This window comes from Desmodus rotundus, chromosome 9 (assembly GCF_022682495.2).
Source record: "Desmodus rotundus isolate HL8 chromosome 9, HLdesRot8A.1, whole genome shotgun sequence".
In the NCBI taxonomy this organism is placed as follows: domain Eukaryota; kingdom Metazoa; phylum Chordata; class Mammalia; order Chiroptera; family Phyllostomidae; genus Desmodus; species Desmodus rotundus.
This window is the reverse complement of record NC_071395.1, coordinates 108,524,039-108,545,060: the sequence shown is the minus strand read 5'-3', so window position 1 is coordinate 108,545,060 and position 21,022 is coordinate 108,524,039. Positions and strand designations below refer to the sequence as shown.

Sequence of the window (21,022 nt, the reverse complement as noted above, 5' to 3'; positions counted from 1 at the left end):
CCTGAAACCCGGCTCTGGGCGGCCGCACGCCGGCGGCTCCGGCCCCCCGCTCCGGCCAGCCCGGGTCAAATGTCTCCGGGCCCGCCGGCGAGGAGCGCCCCACCTTCCCTCTCCGTGCGTCTCAGCCTCGGGCGACCTCCCGCACGTCGTCGTCTCAAACGCAGGGCAACTCCCAAGAGAGGGGACCCGGGGCCCCGAGGGCAGGGCCACACTCCCGAACTTCTCCACCGAGCCGCCAACTCCGGCTGCCTTCCCCTCCCCCAGGGAGCCCGCAGGGCTTCTGCGGCGGGAAGCGGGGCCGGCCCCCGCCCTTCCCCGAGGGGGAGGCAGGCCGCCGCGCACCTGGGTCAGTCCACTCGGCGTAGGGAGGGTCTTCCCCGCACAAGCGAACTGGACCTGCCGGCGTGCGGGGATGACCGAGGTCCCGTGGCCCCCGTTACTGCGCCCCCGGGGGGAGTGCTTTCTTCCTGGGGACCTGGACGGGACAGGTGCAGGTTACACTGCGGGACATCGCCGGCGACGCGGGGGCTCCCCGTCCCGCGGACGGCAGGGAGGTCCCAGGCCGCGCCCGGCACCGAGGAGGCGCCCGCAGACCACACAGCCCGGCGAGCCCCGAGGCTGAGCCGCGCCCCCCACCCCGGGCTCCCCCTGGACCCCACCACAGGCCAGGCGCCCCGCCGGCCGGCGTCGCCGCCGCCTCCTCACCTGCCGCGGCCGCCCGTCCGGCCCGCACCTGGGAGGGGAGGAGAGGGGCCGGATTCAGGCTGCGGACGCCTCAGGCAGGGGGGCTCCAGGCTCCGCCGCGGCAGCGTCTCCCGGGCTGAGGGGTACCGGGGGGCGGAGGCGACATCCTCACCGCCTGCCCCAGGAAGTGGGCCCCCCCTATCCATCCCCAGCCGGCCGGCCCGGCCGCTCCCGCCCCTCGCGTGGCCCCGCCCCCCGCGGGCCCCGCCCCCTCTCGGGAGCGCGCCTCCGCTCCCGCCGCGCTCGAGCCACCATAGAGAGAGGCGAGGCGGCGGCGGGCTGCGGCGCAGCCTGCGCGCGCGCCCCCTGGCGGAGCCGGGGCCGCCGGAGGAGGGGCTGGCTGAGCCTGCAGCCGTGGCGGGGCGCGGGTTGCGGGTTATCAGGGGGTCCGCTCCCCTCCTCGCCTTCGCCACCGAACTCCGCGCGAGGAGGTGAAGGCTCCAGGTCCGAATCTCAGCTAGGCCATGGGCCAGCTTGGTGACTTTGGGCGAGTCCCTTAACATCGCTGAACTCTCTTCATAGCAAGAAGTTTGAAAGTTGCCTCACCTTTCTATCTCCTCCTTCCTCACCATGCTGTACGCAGGTGAGGGTTCCCAAATCACAATGGAGGAAGCTGAGGCTCATCAGCGCTCACTGGCCTATTCAATGTCCTGTAAGTGGGAGGTATTATTAGCCAACTTAAGTTCCATGGCTGAGAGCCTTTTTAAAAGAAAGGGTTTATTGAGCCACACAGAACCAGGTCCTAGGGCATGAAATCTAAACCATAGGCAGCAGCGCTGGGTGGAAAAGGCCACGTGTCCCCGCTGTCCTGGAGCTGACAGGGCTCTTTTCCATATAACACGGAGGGGGAAGAAAAATGTAAGTCGTTTGGGAAAAATGTACATGGGCTACAGAGAAGGGGAATGGGATAAGGTGACGCCACGGGGGCAGTTCTATGATAGGAGCACTGTCTATAAGAAAGAAATATTTACTGCTTTTCACTGGTTACAGGCAATAGTCCTGAGAGCCGTGCACGTGCGAGATCCGATGGCTCATCCTAAGGGGCTAGGAGCCACCTGGATGGATGTTGATTCAAAGCTGCAACATACATTCAGGAATGTGAGCAGTCTGTCACCTGGCCCCCAGCCATTAACAAGCTAACTGCTCTGTCCTACTCTCCAGTTCACTGTAATTTAATTGAAAACATTTCAGAATTTTTGTTCGCGTCAATATCAAAACCCATGCCTGTCCCACTCACTCCATAGCACCTCCCTCATCTAGCATTTCCCAGGACTGGCCAGTTTCGCCGTAGAAAGTTGAAGATACCTGCAGGGGTGTCCAACCTTTTGGCGTCTCTGGGCCACACATTACACTGTGACACATAATACAAAAAAAAAACCCATAATGTTTTAAGTAAATTTACAGTTTTGTGTTGGGCCGCATGTGACCTGAGGGCCACAGGTTGGACACCCCAGGTGGAGGAAGGCTGCGGAAGAACGAAAATGGCTGGGTGCTGATGAAACCATCAATCAGCTGTGTGCCTTCCAGTGGTGCACTTAACCTTCCTGAACTCATTTGCTCACCCCTGAAATGCAGGCTGGTACGAGGATACAAATGAGCTAACATGCTAGGTTTAGTAAACTGTAAAGCACCAGGGTTGCATGGGGAATCGTTAGGCACTGTAGGCTAAGAAAATGACTAGTCATGAAAATAATATAAATTCTAATCCTTTTGACTGGTGTCTATTGACTTAATTTTCTTATGCTTTAGGTTCCTACAGAGACCTCTCAGAGTTCTTCTGAGCAATTTGTTTTGGTTTTTTGCATTTTAAAATAAGGACTATCACAAGGAAAAGTAAAAATATTTTTATGTGCAGACTCTCACCTTACAAGTATTTCTCACCTTCCCAACCACCCAGCAAACTGAGTAGTATTATACCATGAAGATCTCCAGATTAAGTATGTACCCAAAGCCTCACAGAAAAAGACCGAGCTGGAATCTGAAACTGGATCTTTCTGCTACCAGGAAGTCAAGGAATGCCTGGCCTTCTAAAGGCCTCCTGCACCTGAAATAAGTATGCCCGTCTTTTTCCTACCTGGCTATTTTGGTAACTTTCCTTGATGCAATTCCCTGTCCTCTCTGCTTCTCTTCAGGGTTTTATGTTCCCACGTGAAGGCATTTATGTCCCCAGCCCCCCCCTCCCCCAGTTCCTTCTCTCTTGAGATGCCTGGGCCTTGGGCATCCTCTCTTATTTCTGAAAAAGATTTGTGATTTGTGATTCAGACACAGCGTTCTCCACCCAGCCTGTCCATGTTAATTATAGCCCCAGAAAGTTAACAGGTCCAAAACAAGGATGAGGTGGGGCCAAAGAAAGACATTATTTTGTAAATTGAAGGTTACAGACGAGCGCTCCCTTCCTAAAGGGCGTGCGCGTAATCCCCTGTGGAACCCAATGATTGGAGTCTGGACTCATGACGTCCCGTGGAAATCATTTTTCCTGAGGCCTCTGGCCCGTACGACAGCCAGAACATTGGAATGCTGCTAAATGACACGCACATCAGCAAAGCCGGAGATCTTGGAGCCGTGTTTACCCACACTCCTCCTCTAGCATTATCACCATCACTATTTTTCATCTTTATCGTGCCCTTGCACAGAGGCAGTTAATAATGTCCCCATTGTGCCAGTAATCTGAGATCCTTCTCTGCAAGCACTAGTAGTTAGTAGTAATAAAACACTAATTTGTCTACCAAGTGACATATTTATAGGAGCTGTTTTCTTGGACATATTTTTATTATTTCTACTCATTTGCTAAGTACTTTCCAATACATATTTATGAAGCACATGCCTTTCCCCAAGCAGTAGTGAAAAAATAAATCACATTAGTTCTTTTATTAGCAGCAGTATGGCTTGTGAGTCCTGCTGCCCTGATGTTTGTTTGTTCTGGCAAGAGCCAGAAGAATTACCCGTGACCCAGCACCTACTGTGTGCCTGGGAAAGGCACGTTACATCAATCATCTGTTTGATATCCCTGAGACATACATTGTACCGAGAAGGAAAATGTAATCCCCTGCAACATAGATTTAACCACTAAGACAGAGAGACATTCCCTTAAGTGGCTCTTAAGGTTTTGAACCTGGATCTTAATTCCAAGACCCTGAATCATCTGGACCACCGTCAAGGCATAAGAAAGGGAGGATGGCAGGATGGGTGCACCAGCCACAGTGGGCAGTGGGGGTGGGCAGAGGCAGCACCTAAGGGAGTCAAGGGCACGTGGGTAGACCAGGCCTGAGCCACTGTCCAGAGTAGCGTGACCAGAACAGCGAGCGGTGGCAGCAGCAGGGCAATAAAGCCCTGGTGTGAGAGGAAGGCCCCAGGGGGAAGCAAGTGTGAGGGGCCAGGTCCTGAAGGAATGTCACTGGGTGGTCTGGCAAAGCAGTGAGTGGGGGGCCTTCCCATGGCCGGAGAGGCCACTTGGATGAGGGCTGTGGCATGCTCAGCTGGACAAAGTACCCCAATGGGAACAGAGAATTAAAGGCAACAGGGGGACAGAAAGGGTCCCAGCCTAGGGATCAGGAGTTCTGGGTTCCAGCCTGGTTCTGCCACTGGCACTGAAATGCCTCCTCTTTGGGCCTCAGTTCCTTTTCTTTTCTAATTGATGGTTTAGAAGGAAGGGGAAGAGAGACCAAGAGACATCAATTTGATGTTTCACTTATTTATGCACTCATTGGTTGTTTCTTGTATGTGCCCCGCCCAGAGATGGAACATACAACCTTAGTGTACTGGGACGATGCTCTAACCAACTGAGCTACTCAGCCAGGGCCTGGGCTTCAGTTCCCTTCTCTGTTACATGGCGGTGTGGGCCAGAGGATCTTTACAGGCCTCTCAAATCACATTGTTCTAGGGCCCCCAGTCAGGGACTCAGCACCTGGAAAAGTGGCAGATCGCTCCCCAGGCCAGAGACAGCCACCAGCTCCATGCTGAATGCCAAGCCCAACGGACCGGAGTGTTGTGTGGAGAAAAACTGCAAAAGACTGTGCGCTCCACAAAAAAGAATGCTTGCTTGGCTGGTGGTGTCTTCATGGGCTCAGGCTGCCAAATGGTAAGAGGCGCAGGGATATGCCCTTCCTAGCTTAACGTAGTTTGCTTCTGTGGTTGCAAAGATGTGCCAACGTGCGGACCCCTCACAGTGTAGGACACTGAAGGTTAATTTCCCCTGGGTATTCCATGGGGGTAGCAGCACCAGGGTTCCCGCAGTTAGGCTCACCAATTCTGCCCCCACTCCGGCAGACACTCTCGCGCCAGTGTGCCACGCACTTCCAAAGGTCCATGCTTCTTACCTCTAGCCCTGCTGCGTGTATCACTTTTAAATGTCCTATCATCCATCTATAACTCTGCCTCCCCCTTTTTCTGCAGCCAACACACAACTAATTAATTACACAACAGGCTCTCCAACCGAGACAGGCAACCTTCCTTTAAAAAAAAATGTGTTCAATAAGCCTGATCATTTCTCTGCATGGCCTTTCCTTTTCCCTTCCCTGGCGTCCTCCTCTCCGCCCAGCCAGGGCTACAGCTCTCAGACGGATGGCCACAGTGCGGGTAACAGACAGGGGGGCTGTTTCATACACTGGGCACGAGGCTATGGTACAGCTGGCAGGAAGAAAAGGGTAATTACATTGCCTCTCGGAGCCACCGGCAATGAATTTCTGCATGAAGACTAGATTTGCCATGTATTATTTATGCCAGCATCAATTTTCCCAGCTGGCTCTATTTACTGAGCAAATTCTCCTCTGTCTGTTTACGGGCAAGGCTATGGTTCAGCACCTCTGGTTACTCTATACCGTGGAGAGGCCCCGCAGGGCACCATGCATATTAAACAAGTGGCTGGATTCACCAGGAGCAGGTCACATCCTCCCTTCCTTAGACTGCGTCCCTGGGCCTGCAGGGAGCTCCCTGACTCACCGGGGCCTGGTGATGCATGCAGGTGTGTGAAACCAAATCAGCAAGTGAAAGAGAAATAACTGTTCTCTGGGGCCCCACTGGGGGAAACTGAAAAACAACCTTCTGGGGTAAATTAGGTGGATCTGGGGCTCAGGGAATCTCCTTTTGGCATTTTTAAGAGCAGGACATAGGTGGAAGAAGAGTTTTACATTTACAAGGTTACTTCAACTCAGGAACCCAGAGACAGAGCTAAGGGGAAGAGAGCCTCATTTTACGGAGGCCAAAAAAAAAAAAAGAGAGAGAGAAGCAAAGGCAAGCTTCGTGGTTCAGTCCCATGTTAGGATGGAGGGCAAGTGGGATGGTCATGCACGGGGTTATCCGTCCTGCCACCAGGGAATCCCCAGGCCAGGATGCACTTGGCTCCCACTAGAAACATACGTGGTAGAAACCAGGGAAGAGAACTTGGCTGCAGCATGAATTCCTGGGCCTTTCCGCCACGGCATCCTCTCTTGCCAGTAGCTCTGTATGTTCCCACAGAGAGAGAAGCTGAGGAAACTGAGATGTCTCCTCTGTCCAGCCCGGGAGCTTCTCCGGCAGTCCCAATGCAGCAGTGAACAGAAGCATTCCTACCCAGGACAGTTGGGGGCCTTGAGGTCTCTCCTTCCCAACCAACAGCACAGTCATAGCTGCTCTCCCTGTAATGCTGGGCTCTGCTGCAGAGTCCCCCAGGTCCCAATGTCTACTGGCTCCTGGAAACCTGTTGGCTGGAAGAAGGCAGGAGGGAAGGGTAAGTGTTTGAGTTAAGCAACCCAAGTGGGTAGTCTCTTCGGCTGCAAGGTCTCAGCATCCAACACTTTCTTTATAACACATCTATGGGCATAGAAACCAGCCTCAAGGGCCCAGGTCTTTTAGTTTTATTATTATAATTTTAATTTATTGATTTTTAGGGATACAGAGGAAGAGAATGAGAGAAAGAGAGAGAAAGAGAGAAACACTGACTTGTTGTTCCACCTATAATTGGTTGCTTCTTGTACGCGTCCTGACCGGGGCTAGAACCCATAACCTTGGAGTATCGGGACGACACTAACCAAATGAACTACCCTGCCAGGGCTTGGTTTTATCACTATTAGTTTTTAGTTTTATTTTTATTTGTCAGTACGACTACTATTAGTTTCATTTTCCCCTGGGACCGGCTCACCAGACGGGGAGACTTGGTCAGACACGCGGTGCGCTGACTGCCTGGTGCTCCTGCTCCTTCCCCGCTGGCCAGGACAACCCGGGTGCTGGGCACAAAGCTCCAGGAGCGGCCCAGCGCAGGTTTGAGCTTCCCGCTGTCCCTGTCTCGGGTCATGTGGTTGGTCACCTGCGGCAGAAAGAATCAAAGACTTACAGACCCAAAATGCTAGTGGAGAGGACGTCTGTTCCTACTGCTTCATCGTACAGATGGGAACGCGAGGCCCAGTGCGGAGAACGCCTTCCCCGGGATTCTGTGACTTATCCACAGCCTGCCTTGACCTAGAACCCTGGGCTCCTGACTCGTGCACAGTTCTCTCCACTAAACCACGATGTCTCGGGCATGACGCCCGCAAAGCCGATGGGCACGCGTCGGAATAAGCAGTGCTGTCTGCGTTTCCTGAAGGGGGGCCAGTGGTGGGCTCAGGCCGATACCCCCAGCCCTGCAGATGGGCATCCTGAGACCATGTCCATCCGTGGGTCAGGGGTGCATCGGTGTATACAGGATGGAGGAAGCTCCGGAAAGGGGTTCCTGATCGGGTTGGTCAGCTCTACTCTGCCCACGCTGGTCACGGGTGAGACAACCCTGTCACATAGGTTTAAACAAGATAATATGTAACTGCAAAAATGGCATTCTAGAAGAATCTTTAAAGACACAGGAAACAGAATGAGATGGTTATTTTTTTTTTAACACAGTCACAGTCTCGTTGGAAAGCTGGTTAAAAGTACATGCACATATGCAGAGAAAAAAGATTCTACGGGCGTATGTAAAAATACGGTTTCTGCAGAGGTGACAACTGAGTACAAATTTGACTCTTATATTTAACTATTTTTTACCCTTCCCAGGAGAAGACTTGCAGACTTGTAAGAAATTACTCCATAAGCAGAAAATCTAATTTTAAAAGCAAAAAGATCCCTTTCTATGAAGCTTTGAAAAAAGGCAAGCTAGGGGGACAGAGGCCAGACAAGCGGTTGTCTGGAGCAGGGGCTCTGGGCTGAGAGAATCGAAGGCTCTGTAACAAGATTGCCGTGGTGACGAGAAGCACATAACGGCAGTCAAACTTCCAACAAGAAGCAGCCACTCCACGTGAATCCACCTACATTAAAGAAAGTAAAAAGAGAAACAAGACCGCCCCGATCGCTTGGCTGTTTATGCACTGACCCCCTCCTGGTCCAGAGCTCTAGATGACTCAGGGAAGCTGGGCTGTGACCCTTTCCTAAAGGGCCACTTGGGGGGTTCAGAAGCTGCAGTTTAAGGGAAATAAAGAAGCTTCTATTTAAGGGGGAAAAGTTTCTAGCTATAGCTAGAAATCATGTTCCTCTTCCCCCTGGGGAAAGCCCAGCGACCGGGGGTAAGACAAGCACGGCTGGCCAAGCACACTTCCTCACCACCACGGCCACGCCAAGGTCCCGGGCCAGGGTCTTCAGCTCTAGGGCCAGCCGCATCATCAAGGCCAAGCCTGGAGGAGGAGAAGCGGAGAAGGAGGAGGGCTGGGGGCAGCAGGGGCTGGGCCGGCGGGAGGCTGGACTCCCAAGCTGGGAGACAGGACCACATCCCTGACCCTGGGCCCTGGGCCCAGCACTCACCTTCCCTCTGCTGACCTCCCAGAAGTGGGGAGACCACAGCGGTGACAGAGTCCACAATTACCACCTTCACAGTCCCTGAAGAATCGCTCACCTAAGGGGTTGGCGGGAAGCAGGGGCAATGCTGAGCCACTCGGCCTCTAGAGGGCTCCCTAAAGGCCTCGGGTTAGAGGACAAGCTTGCTCCTCCCACAAACTGGTAAGAACCTTCCCTGACCACACACAGACGCCCAGGCATCACCAAATTCCAGCAAACGTCTTTTCTCCAACCCCATTTGTACGTCTAACAGATTTTACTGCATACCTGGCTGGACAGAGAGGGTTAAATCACAGGCCATCCCAGATAGCCTGAGCTAATTAAAGCTGAGAATTCCCTGTTCAGAGTGTTGTGGCCCCTGTTCAGGGATTTCTTAGTGGCCGTCTTTCTCCTCATGACCAGCCCTCACCATCTTGTCAGGCTGCTCTTTCTCCTCTCCTGCTTACCCCCCAAATTCGCAACTTCCTGTGAGTTTAGTTTTCTCTTTACTTCACTGTCTCCTTCTAGCTCTGCCTCTACGGCTCGTCTTCCATATCAAAAACGGTTCCAAATGCAGACTTATCTAGACAGCCATCTGTTAAAACCACAGTTTTTTTGTCTCTACACAAGCATCAGCATCCTTCTGGTTTCCTGGACCTAAACTGTCTTTGATGCTTCCCTTCTCCTTTACCTCTTCCTTTTATTTTTTCATTTTATTTATTTATTTTTAGATGGAGGGGAAGGGAGGGAGAAAGAGAGGGAGGGAAACACCAGTGTGGGAGAGATACATCGATCAGTTGCCTCTCACACGTCCCCAAGGGGGCACCTGGCCCGCAACCCAGGCACGTGCCCGGATTGGGAATTGAACTGCCAACCTTTCGGTTCACAGGCCGGTGCTCAAGCCACCGAGCCACACCATCCAGGGCTCCCTTACTTCTTATATCCAAGTCATTTGCTGATGCTGTTTCCTCAACTTTCTTTTTCACTTCATGTCAGCTGAATTTGGGATAGTCAGCATTACCTGCTCCTTCTTTGGAATGTCTTCCTTCATCTGCCACTTACAGACCCTTGGCCAGTCAACAGCTCATCCAAGAGAGGATGGCAATAAAGAGAGAAGGTAAAACTGAAACTGGTTTAGCCCTCCTCACTTTTGGGGAGAGCAGGTTGAAAGCTCTGGCTAAAATGGGACAGCAGCCTTTCCCTGCCTGGAGCTGTGGAGCTATCAGGTTGTCTGTGGCAGGGAGACCCTAAGGTGGCCCCTGGGTTCCCTACCTTTAGGTTCTCAAGCCCTTGTATAAACAACCCCCTCCCCCTGACTGTGGATGAGTCCTGTGACTTTCTCTGACTAATAACATGCCAAAGGTGTTGGAGCGGAGTGTCACTCTCTTAATCAGGCTGTGTTATATGGCGAAGGGAATGAGACATCACTCCTGTGATCATGTTATGTTATATAAGATTGCATGCTGCCCTGGCTCATGTAGCTCAGTGGATTGAGCGCAGGCCTGCAAATCAAAGGGTCACCAGTTCAATTCCCAGTCAGGGCACTTGCCTGGGTTGCGGGCCAGATCCCCAGTTGGAGGTGTGAGAGAGGCAACCACACACTGATGTTTCTCTTCCTCTCTTTCTCCCTCCCTTCCCCTCTCCAAAAATAAATAAATAAAATCTTTAATGAAAAACAAAAAGGCTGTAACAAAAGGCAATGAAGGACCCAGCAATTCCACTTCCAGAAGAAACCCCAAACACTAAATCAAAAAGACATAAGTGTAATGTGTTCACTGTGTTTTTTACGATGGCTAAGACGTGGAAGCAATCTACATGTCTATCACCAGGTGAATGGTTGGAGAAGTCGTGCGTATGTACAATGAGATATGACTCGGCCATTAAAAGGAAAAAGAATGAAATGCTGCCACCTGCAACAACATGGATGGACCTAGAAGGTACTGTGCTGAGTGAAGTAAGTCAGACAGAGAGAGATGTCATATGATTTCACCTGTATGTGGAATCGAAAACACAAAATAAACACATGCAGACCAAAGTCAGACTCATAAATACAGAGGTTTTGACAGTTACTAGACGGGAGGGGGGTTGAGGGGATGGGTTGAAAAGTGAAGGGATTACGAAGTATTGGGTTGGCCAAAAAGTTCGCTTAGTTTTTTTCCGTACAAAAGCTCTAATAGTGCTTAGATGTCTTCAACTTCATTCGAAACACTTTTGTTAGACTGCATTGTGACAGCTGTCATATCCGTCCATGTGCATTAAAAAAACCCATCATCGGGGTGGGGGCGGGGACAGTGGGTAGAGGGGATTACAGGAACTACTATAAAGGACACATGGACAAAACCAAGGGGGAGGGTGGAGAGGGGGGAGGGAGGTGGGTTCACCTGGGGTGGGGTGGAGGGATGGGGAGAAAAGGCATACAACTGTAATTGAATAACAATAAAAAAAAAAAAAGATTAAAAAAAAAAAACCATCAAAATTGGTGAGCTTTTGTGCAGCCATTTTAATACTGAAGATGGAAGAAGACATGCAACATTTTTGATGTATTATGATTTATTATCTTAAGAAAGGTAAAAACACAACTGAAACGCAAAAAAAAGATTTGTGCAGTGAATGGAGAAGGTGCTGTGACAGGTTGAACATGTCAAAATAGTTTGCGAAGTTTCTTGGTACTATTGACATTTTGGCCAAATAATTCTTTGCTGTGGGGCTGTCTCATGCGTTGGAAGATGTTTAGCAGCATCCCTGGCCTGTCCCCACCAGAAGCCAATAGCAGGAGATGGCCAACATACTCAAAATATCCAAATCAATAAAGCTATTGGTAAAAATGGAAAATATGCCTTTTATCTTTTGGAAAAAACTAAACGGACCTCTTGGCCAACCCAATATCTATTTTCACTGCCCTGAATGTGGAGGTGGACGTATAGAAACACAAGGCCAGAGCAAGAGAGGCCACTTTGCAATCACGAGAGGAAAAAGCAAGAGAATCGGACACGCCAACCTACAGCCCTAAAAATGTGGCCCTGCCACCCTCCAGACTCAGCGGAGGTCATGAGATGTCCTCGAAGTGTAAGTGTCTATCAGCCATACGCTGATATTTGCTTCTGAAAACTGGTCCAGTGGGGGCTGCAGAGATGAATACGACATGCCTTGTTCTCAAGGGGTCACTGTCCAGTGGGCAAGAGAGCATGTAAACAAAGAGGCACTCGGAATCAGCTGGAGTCGCCAGATGGCACATCTGCATTTCCAGAGAGTCTGTAATAGGACACCTGCCCACAAACAGCGAGCACCAGAGCTGGGAGGGGCAGAACAGCAGGCTCACCTGCTGGGCTACGGCACCTCGGAGGTCCTGCAGCACATCCAACATCTGGAAGACGTCAAAGGCACGCGCCACCTGGATTCTCTGGAGAGCTCCTGCCTGAGAGAAGAGGGGGCTCTGGATAAGAGGGAGCAGGGTGGAGCGAGATGAAGGGGGACTTCGAGGCTGAGCAGGAACAGGCATCTGGAGAGCAGGACTCAAGTCCAGGAAGGCAAGCGGGCTTTGTCTCATGAGTCACCTGTCACAGTGGTGCTGCCCAGGTGCTGAGCTGCGAAGCCAAGTCAGGACACAGTGGGAAAGAGTGAACGGACTAATTAGTAGTGTCTGCCACGGGCAAGAAATGGGATAGAATCACCGATGCTGGGTGCTTGCCAGGCCTGAACGAGGTACGCGAGGAGCTGGGTTTCCCGGGAGGACAGTGTGGGCAGAATCCAAGCTGGGATGATGTCACAGGGAGGCTTACAGGAAGAACACAGGAAGTATTGATAGACAGCAAGTTTCAAACCCAGAAAGGACTACTCATCTAAATGGCCAACATTCTTACAAAGTAAGGGGTAACAGGAGTATTTGTGTCCGAGCTTCGGAGGAATCCAACACCCCGCCCCTTACCTGCTCTCCCTCATCTGGGGTTCTGGCCTGAAGTAGCTGGAGGATGCGGGAGGCTGTCAGCCCTCCGTTGGAATCAATGTACAGGACGTTCTGCTGGAGGCCATGGGCCACATTTGCAGCCACACAAAGACACACCTGAGTTAGAGACAAGGCATTGGGTGAACTTGATCCCTCAAAGACTGCTCAGAACGTGAGCTCCCCACCAAATCTAGTTCAGATCCCAGGGACACAAATGGGCCAAGTTCAAGGCCCACTTCTCACCACTCATCTTCTCTCTTCCAAGCTCTAAACCACATGCTACTGGCAGAAGCTTCCCCAGGAATCCAGGACCATACACCTTCCTCCCCCAATCCTCCTGGCTGCCTGCTGCTCGTATTACCTGGGTTTTGCCGCTACCTGGGACTCCTACGATTTCAGTCACTTCTCCAGTGTAGAGACCAGCATCAAGCAGTTTGTCTAGGCTGATGGCAGAAGAGGAAGGAAGAGAATCAACCCAGGGGACTGGAGAGTCGGGAAGGAAGTAGTAGCCAAGAAGAAAAACACGACATTCCTTCCCAGCACCGGTTCTGTCCCGAGACAGTGGCTTAAAAGCCATCTCTCCACAGAGGTCTCTGCCGCCCCATCAGGTCTTCCTTGCCTTCTGCATCTCAGCCCCTTGGAGGCTTCCTTGATCACATTTATCATTTTTTTTAACTTTGAAATAATTATAGATCCACAGGAAGTTGCAAAAAAAAAAAAAAAGTACAGGGAGGTCCCATGTACCCTTCACCTAGTTTTCCCCAACGGCAGCACCCTGCATTACGAGATGAACTGTACTTCGGTACAGTATCATAAATTGATTGACGTGGTTCACACAGCCTGTTCAGACTTCGCTGGTGTTACTTTCGTGTGTGTGTGTGTGTGTGTGCGCGCGCACGTGTGCAGTTCTATGCCATTTGATCACAGGTCTCCACCACAATCAAGATACAGAACACCTGCATCCCTACAAGGCCCCCTCGCACTACCCTTTTATAACCACACCCCACCCCCTGCGCCTAGCCTCCCACCCCGGCAACCACTAACCAACCTGTGCTCCATCTTTATCGTTATTTCAAGAACGACACAAACGTAGAGTCATAGAGCACATAACCTCTGCGACTGGCTCTTTCACTCAGCACCGTTCTGCTGAGACCCACCCAAGCTATTGTGGTGTTGGTAGTGTGTCCCGTGCTGTCCCCAAGCAGCGTTCCATGGTATGAACGTACCAAGTTTGTTTAACCGTCCACCCGCTGGAGGACATTTGAGCTGCTTCCGGTTTGGGACAATTATAAACAGAGCTGCTATGAACCTTTGTGTACAGATTTTGCATAAACCTAAGTTTTTATTTCTCTGGAATAAATGCCCAAGAATACATGGCTGGGATGTAAAGTAAGTGCATATTAATTTTACATGAAGCCACTATCTCCCAGAGTGGCTGTGCCATTTTACTTTTCCACTGGCAATGGGTGAGTGATCCAGTTTCTCTACATCCTTACCAGCATTTGGTGTTATCACCATTTTTTTTATTTTAGCCATTCTGACAGGTATATAGTAGTATCTCCTTGTGGTTTTAACTTGCATTTCCCTAATGAATAATGATGTTGAATGATGAATAAAAATGATGTTGAACATCCTTTTATGTGATTATTTGCCATCTGTATGCCCCCTCTGGTGAACTGTCTGTCCATCCCTTTTGCCCATTTTCTCATTAGACTGCGTTACTGCTGAGGTTTAAGAATTCTTTAAATATCCTAGATGCAAGTCCTTTGTTGAGTACGTGGCTTTAAAATATTTTCCCTACTTTATAGCTTGTTTTTTCATCCTCTTCTGAGGAGTAAAAGTTTTTAGTTTCGATTAGTGTTTAATTTTGACTTTCTTATGTAAAAAACTATGGATTTTACTGCTCACACTTTCATTTCAAATCTAAGAACTCTTTGCCTCATCCTAGTTCCCAAAGATTTTCTCCTGTTTGGTTCTAAAAGATGAAGAGTTTAAAGTTTTCCATTGAGGTCCATGAGCCATTCTCAACTTGAGGTCCATCTATTTACTACCTGTGGTGTTCAATGGCTCCGGCCCCCTTTGTTCAAACGGCTGCATTGCTCCCCCACCCAAGCGTTTCCGCATCTCTGTCAAAAGCCAGTTGGACATATTTGGGGTCTATTTCTGGGTCCTCTGCTCCGCTCCATCGACCTGTACGTCTGTCTCTTCGTGACGCCACATTTGTCTTGACGACCGCAGCCACCGAGTGAGCCTCGCTGTTCGCTAGAGTGACTCCTGCACCTTTATTCTTCTTGTTCAAAATTGTTTTAGCTGTTCTAGGCCATTGGCTCTTCCATAAAACTATTAGAATAAGCCTATTTCTACAAATAACCTTGCTGGGGGTTTTGGTAGGAGCTGCATTAAAGCTCTCGACCATTTTTGGGAGAACTGGCATCTTTGCTACGCTCAGTCTCCCGACCCGCACACGTCCCTCCGTTTCCCTGGTCCTCTTCGAGTCCTCTCATCAGCAGTTTCTCATGTTCAGCACACACATCCTGTCCCTGTTCAGTTACATGGGGACTTATGTACTTCATTTTCTTGGAAGCAATTGTAAATGGTATTGTGTTCCTAATTTTCATTTCCACATGTTCATTGTGAGTGTATAGAAATGCAATTGATTTTTACATGTTACTCTTCCGTCCTGTGACCTTGCTGAATTCACTTAGTACCGGTGGTTCCAGGATTTGGAATTATTTTCTGTTTGCCTGTTTTTGTCTGCCTTCCCCTCCCTGGGGCAAGAGCTGGGCCCTGCTCACTATCACACCCCAACGGTGGCACAGAGCCTGAAACCCAGAAGACATGCAGTAACTGTTCCCAGAGAAAGGAGCGATTGGAACAGTGCTGTTCAGTCCCTATTATTGGCAGCGCTCCGGCTGAGGAAGCCTGGGGATAAAATTCAAGACACAGGCAATTCCTAATCCGAGTTCTGTCCTCGAACCACCAGGAGGCAGACAGCTAACCAGCCTCCACGCCCTGCCCAACCCACGGGCTGAAGACTCTCCTCCACCAGAGCCTGTACCACTGTTGCCTTGTCCTGACCGCAAGCATCCTTCTCCTACCCCTGCACTCACCTTCGCAGGTGCCAGCCCCTGAAACAGTTCTGAAGACCTCCCATGACCGCTCTGTATAGGCCAGGTAAGCACCCAATCGATTTCAGTTCCAGGGACCCTGCGATCATAACCATAGGCCCCGGCCCATCAAAACGCTGCGGTTACCACTGCAGCCCTGGTCCCTCCTTGGGACAGCTGTGTTCACCCTGTCTGTCTAAAGGCACCCAGCCTCTACAACTCCTGGATCCCCTTCCTCCCACTGCGATCAGAGAACCCCAGTCCCGCTGCAGCAATGCTTCCCCCGGTGTGGCCCCCAGACCAGCATGCCCCTCTCCCACGCCCCCAACCCGCGACCTGGTTACAAATGCACACTCTCAGACCCCACCTGCGGACAGAGACAGCATCTGAGTCCCAGCAAAGCTGCCGCGTCATTTGGACACATGCTCAGTTTGAAAACCATTAGGCCAGCGATTCTCCATCCTGCCTGCCCATTGCGATCACCAAAGGAGGTTTAAAAAGAGGCAGGTATCAGCTGGGCCTGCACCCTGGAGACCCCCGGGAGCTTCAGAAAAAAAAAACACTGATGCCTGGGTCCAGCCCCTACAGAGGGTGGTTAAATCATGGGTGGAGGTTTGGGCTGTGGTCTGTTTAAAGTAAGCACTTAGTAAGTGTTCTTAACAAATGAAGTAAACAATTCAATAAATATTCTTGAAAGAATGAATTAGAGGCGAAAAGTTGAAAATTTCCAAATTGGCGACTGGTTGAATAATTACGGGTAAATTGTCATTTACACATATTACATAATATTATACGGCCCTTCAAATGATTTGAAGACTTTTTAACGACACGGGGGCAATGTGAAGACATTGGAGAGAACACTAAGCCAAAAAGGGACAGCAGTGTATGCACGCTAGCTGACGTCAATCTTATAAAGCAAGTATATATAGGAACACAAAAATGCTGAAATCACTGAGATGGTTTTTATTTTGTGTTTCTGCGTGTTGCACATTATCGATTATGAGTATGTATTACTTTTATAATCAGAAAAACACTAAGTGTTATTGAAATGATTTTTATAATGCTCTGCTAACAATTTTTATAACGCTCTGCTAGCAATGGGTGAATTTGTAATAAAAATTCATCCATTAAAAAAAAAAGTTCCCAGGCGATTGTAATGTGAGGATGAGTGTGGGAACCCCTGGCTTAGGGCAGCAAAGTCAGGGGGGCCCCAGGCATAAATGTTTCTTAAGCTTCCCAGGTGATTCGAATGTGCAGATTCTACACCACTGGCCGTGACTCTCCAGCCAAGAATCAAGCACATTCTCAGCAGTGAGGACCACTCTGCCTACGAAATTCCCAAATCCACCTCCCAGCGCCTTCTCCCCGGTGTCTTTTCCCTGTCTCCCACGGCCTAGGGGCTTTCCTGCCAATCAGCTCTAATTGGGCAAAGGCGCACAGAGACAGACCCCAGACTGCCTCATGGAGCAGAACACCTGGGATTTACCACTAGGTTTGAATACAGATGACTTCTGGGGTTTACCCTCCACCTTTCCCTCTGATTTGGCTTTTAGGCATTCTTTCAGCTGTTCATTCAAATGTTGCCTGAGTCCGCCCACCCCACCTTTCCTGAAGGCCTTACTCTAAGACGAGGGAGATCCAGAGCCAGACAAGACATGCTCTGGCCTTCAAGGAACCACCCATGTCCCCCACCCCACAGAGTGTCTCCCGAGGTCCCCTACATGCTTCATTGTCCCCGACAAAGATCCGCGCTGCACATCAGCACTAAAGGCTCTGAGAAGGCCTACGGCAAAGAAACCTCTGTAATTTGGGCTAACGGAGCATTTCCCAAATTTTTTGGCTGAAGAACTTCCCTCCCCCTTCCCTTTTAATAGTCACATCCAGCCCTGGCTAGTGTGGCTCAGCGGACTGAGCGCCAGTCTGTGAACTGAGAGGTTGCTGGTTCGATTCCCAGTCAGGGCACATGCCCGGGTTGGGGGCCAACTCCCCAGTTGAGGGAGTGTGTGAGAAGCAACCATGTATCTCTCACACACTGACGATTCTCTCCTTCTCTTTCTCCCTCCTTTCCCCTCTCTCTAAAAAAAGTAAATAAATAAAATCTTTAAACAATAACAAAAATAAACAAATAAAAGTCACATCCAGCCCTGGCCGGGTAGCTCAGTTGGTTGGGGCGTTGTCCCAATACGCCAAGGTTGCAGGTTTGACCCCCCGTCAGGGCACACACAGGAATCAACCAATGAACGAACGCATCGATAAGTGGAACAACACGTCGATCTCTCTCTCCCCCGCTTCCTCTATCTAAGAATTAATTTAAAAAATTTTAAAGTCATGTCCACGAACTGTCCACAGAGCAGCTCCAGGAAGGCAGAAACCTAGGGAGTCATCTGATTCCTCGCGCCCATATCCCACCTGGTAGGAAGGCCTGTCACAGCTCCTCTTCAGTGTGTCTCCCATTATCACCTGCCTCAGATCTGACCCGCGCACCCCAGCACCACCAGGCCTCTCCTGGGCCTCTCCCCTGCCAGCCTCCCCGGTCCCGTCCACCTCACACGCCTCCGCCACACGGCCTGTAGCTCTACTTTCACAATACGACCTCGACGGAGCAAACAGGGCAGACAAGTTTCAGTTAGGTTTGTAGACCTAGGCATGTGACAGTTGTGACTTCAAGTGCCTGCTCTGCCACTTACTAGCCGCATGACCTTGAGGAAGCCCCTGAACCTGAGTCCCCGATGCCTCGCCCGCACACGGGTGGTTTCCACTGTAATGTGCTCAGCGGTGGTTGTGGAGAACAAATGAAAAACCACCCTGTGAAGTGCAAGCATGGTGCCCAGTTCTTGGTAAGCACCCAGAGAAAGCCCACCCTTCCTCAACACCCAAGGCCTGCCTCCTTCGCAGAACCTTCCTGAACCACTCACTGCAGCTGCAGTCCTGCCAGGGCACCAGCAGACTGCTCCCCGAATGCTTCCTCTGAGTTTGCTGGTTGTATAAGCTCCCCGAGCCCGAAGGCCAAGTCTGCTTCCTGTTAATCATCACTCCCTCCGTAGGCTGTCTCCACACCTCCATGCACCTCTCTGTTGGGCTCACCGCTCTTCTCTCCGCCCCACACACCTTTAGTGCAGGAGCCTCGCCTCACTCATCCACCCGTCAACTGCACGTAGCTGGCAAGAAGGAGGCCCTCAGCTGGTGCTTGACGGATAACAGACTCAGATCCCCGACCGGGAGGGGCAAGCACCACGCTGGGTGGACCTTGCCGAGAGCAGCACAGACCACACCAACCCAAAGACCTTTGTGGTGGCGGAGTTGTTCTCCAAATTCAGCACCAGCAGGCGGGGAAAGGGGTCAGACCCCCTCAGTCAGAGAGTGGCTGTTGTCTTCTACCTCTCCCCTCTCCAAACGGCACAGCCGAACGTAACTGCTCCTTCATGGTCTCCCCCTTCCGCCGCAGAGTGTGGGGTGTGAATCAAGCACCCAGGGCTGCACCCCCAAATCCATCCCTTGCTCCTCCTGGGCTCAACCCAAGGGATTAATAATCACTCACGCGCACACTGAGGAGATTATATAACCTGTCGTTGGTGGCTGGGAGATACGAGGCGCTCAGTAAATGCTAGTCCTGCATGTTCTTTCTTGTCCTGTCCTCAAAGTGAAACAGGAGGAGAAAGAGAGCCTGGAGAAGAGCTGCTCTGATCTGCTGAGTAACAACAAAATACTGACATCCTGTGTTACAGAGCAGCGGTTATTAGGGGCAGTTTTGTCCCTCGGGGGTCATCTGGCAATGTCTGGAGACATTCCTGAAAGTCACAACTCCGGGGAGGAGGGAGGAGCTACTGGCGTCTAGGGGAGAGGCCAGGGAATGCAGCCAAACATCCTGCCCACCGGACAGCAGCCCGCCCCCGCCCCATCAGCGAATAATGATGCCTCCGGGAATGTTGGGAGGGTGAGGTCTCCAAACCCTGGGGTAAAGTAAGAGAGCTCAGAAGCCCTGACCATCGGTCCATGCTGCCCTCACCCCTGCTTGAGAAAGCCTGCTTTCTCTAGACTCAAGCACCAAAAGCCAAGCCAGCAGCACCATGTCTCCTGCCTCTCACCGTCTTCCCAAAGTACACAGACAAACCTTCCAATGCCGGTAGACAGGATGGCAGTGGAGGTCTTCAGTTCCTCGTAGAGATCAGCGCCATTGAAGGGGAAAGCTGAGAACTGAGCCAGCAGCACTCGCCTCAGGGCAACCAGGACCTGCCGAAGGGGTGGGGGCAGCTCAGGACAGAGCCAGGGGCACGTCAACCCAAAGCAGAGGAGAGAACTCAGGAATAAGCAATGACCCGGCAAGGGAGGGGGCACTCCGGAGTCCCATATGCCCCTCCCCCCTCGTGGATCTCTGGGAACCCTTTGCTCAGGGACAGACATTTACAGACACCCAGGTTTTGGAACGAGATCATCAGCTCACCTTGTAAGACAAGCCACATTTCTGGGCTACCTCTTCCAGGTCTGCGGAAACCAGGTCCGCCACTGAAAACAAAACGTGTGGCTGATTGGCAGGAAGGGCGGGGCTTCCCATGCTCGGCTTTCCCCGCCCCCCCTCCCCCGGCGACTGTAAAATGGGGTGACAATTCTACCTTGGGGCAGGCCCTCTTAGGAAGCCTGCGAGAACTAACAGAGCCGCAGGGCCAGGCGTGGCGCCGAGCACACAGTAGGGGTTCTGCCCCGCTCGGGGCTTGGCTCGACCACGCCCACCACCCCGCGAGCTTCTCCAAGAGGGTGGGGAGCAAAGGAGGGAGAGGAGGGAGGGGACGGCCCCTCCCGGGTGTGCCAGCGCCGTGGGGCCGGCCTGCGCGGTGCGCCCAGCTGTGTGGCACGCGCACGCAGTCACCTGTTTTGATTCCGTGGCTCCTGAGAAGCTGGACCATGTCCTGGGTAAGGCCTGGGCAAAGGCCGGCCCTGAGCACGCCCATGTTTCCTGGGGACCCAGGCCCCGCGTCCCGTGGACGCCCGCAGCGCCCTCTCCAGACGCCCCTCGGCGCCCCTTTCTGGACCGGGGGCAGGCGGCGCGGATGGTGCGGCCCCACGCCGGGTCCTCGGCGCCCAAGGCCCGCCAGTCCCGCCCCGCCGCCGCTTCCGGCTTCCACGCTCCAAAACCGGGCTGGCAGCGCCATCTGCTGGCCGTGAGGGACGGATGCGCGGCCTCCGGGGACCCGCAGTTTGGAGCGGAAACAGGCGGAGTCTGAGCCGTCCCGCGCACAGCGGCCAGTTTCCACCCGGACCTAGGTCGCCTGCAGGGGCCACGTGCGTCCCGAGCCCGCGCCGAACACGCACGCAGACCAACCTGTGATCCTCAGTTCTAAACGCTGGGCAGAAAGTTCCAGAAGACTGGCCGTCCCCACGCTCAAGGGACCTACCTATTGGTGAGGAGGACAAGGCAGTGAAGAGGAATCCAATCGACCCGATAGGACATCGCAGAGTACTTGATTGGTGCCAAGAACAGCAG

The 21,022-nt window shown here is 51.9% G+C and overlaps 2 protein-coding genes across 7 annotated transcripts in view; both read right to left on the bottom strand.

Moving 5' to 3' along the window:
* RFFL (ring finger and FYVE like domain containing E3 ubiquitin protein ligase) overlaps positions 1-927 on the bottom strand; it is a 59,933-nt gene extending 59,006 nt beyond the window's left edge. For 3 of the 4 annotated variants that reach the window (XM_053910595.2, XM_053910592.2, XM_053910601.2), the window contains exon 1: positions 706-927. The gene's annotated coding sequence lies outside the window, so the exon portion shown is untranslated. Of the gene's footprint in view, positions 1-342; positions 476-705 lie in introns of all 4 variants that reach the window. The other variant, XM_053910593.2, reaches the window with a different exon arrangement.
* A 2,567-nt stretch (positions 928-3,494) lies between these two features.
* On the bottom strand, positions 3,495-20,718 carry RAD51D (RAD51 paralog D). 3 transcript variants are annotated; one of them, XM_024553629.3, is made up of 10 exons: positions 20,408-20,676; positions 19,985-20,046; positions 19,655-19,773; positions 12,798-12,879; positions 12,419-12,553; positions 11,813-11,908; positions 8,482-8,572; positions 8,284-8,354; positions 6,860-7,024; positions 3,495-6,425 (listed from the first exon to the last, which is right to left on the bottom strand). In XM_024553629.3, exons 1-10 carry the CDS (start codon positions 20,487-20,489, stop codon positions 6,342-6,344), a joined length of 987 nt encoding a protein of 328 aa, XP_024409397.1. In that variant the 5' UTR covers positions 20,490-20,676; the 3' UTR covers positions 3,495-6,341. The 3 variants fall into 3 exon arrangements, with proteins under 3 accessions (XP_024409397.1, XP_045045986.1, XP_053767178.1); XM_045190051.3 differs by lacking the exons at positions 8,284-8,354; positions 8,482-8,572; XM_053911203.2 differs by lacking the exons at positions 3,495-6,425; positions 6,860-7,024; positions 8,284-8,354; positions 8,482-8,572; positions 11,813-11,908 and adding an exon at positions 11,918-12,267 and having other exon boundaries at positions 20,408-20,718.
* Between the last annotated feature and the right edge of the window lie 304 nt (positions 20,719-21,022).

Excerpts from the sequence above, each read along its gene's own strand:
- RAD51D (XM_024553629.3), bottom strand. The coding sequence starts at position 20,489 with ATGGGCGTGCTCAGGGCCGGCCTTTGCCCAGGCCTTACCCAGGACATG. Across the intron at positions 19,774-19,984 it reads AATGTGGCTTGTCTTACAAG|GTCCTGGTTGCCCTGAGGCG; the intron begins GTGAGCTGATGA and ends CCCCTTCGGCAG. Across the intron at positions 7,025-8,283 it reads ACCTTGGCGTGGCCGTGGTG|GTGACCAACCACATGACCCG; the intron begins GTGAGGAAGTGT and ends TTTCTGCCGCAG.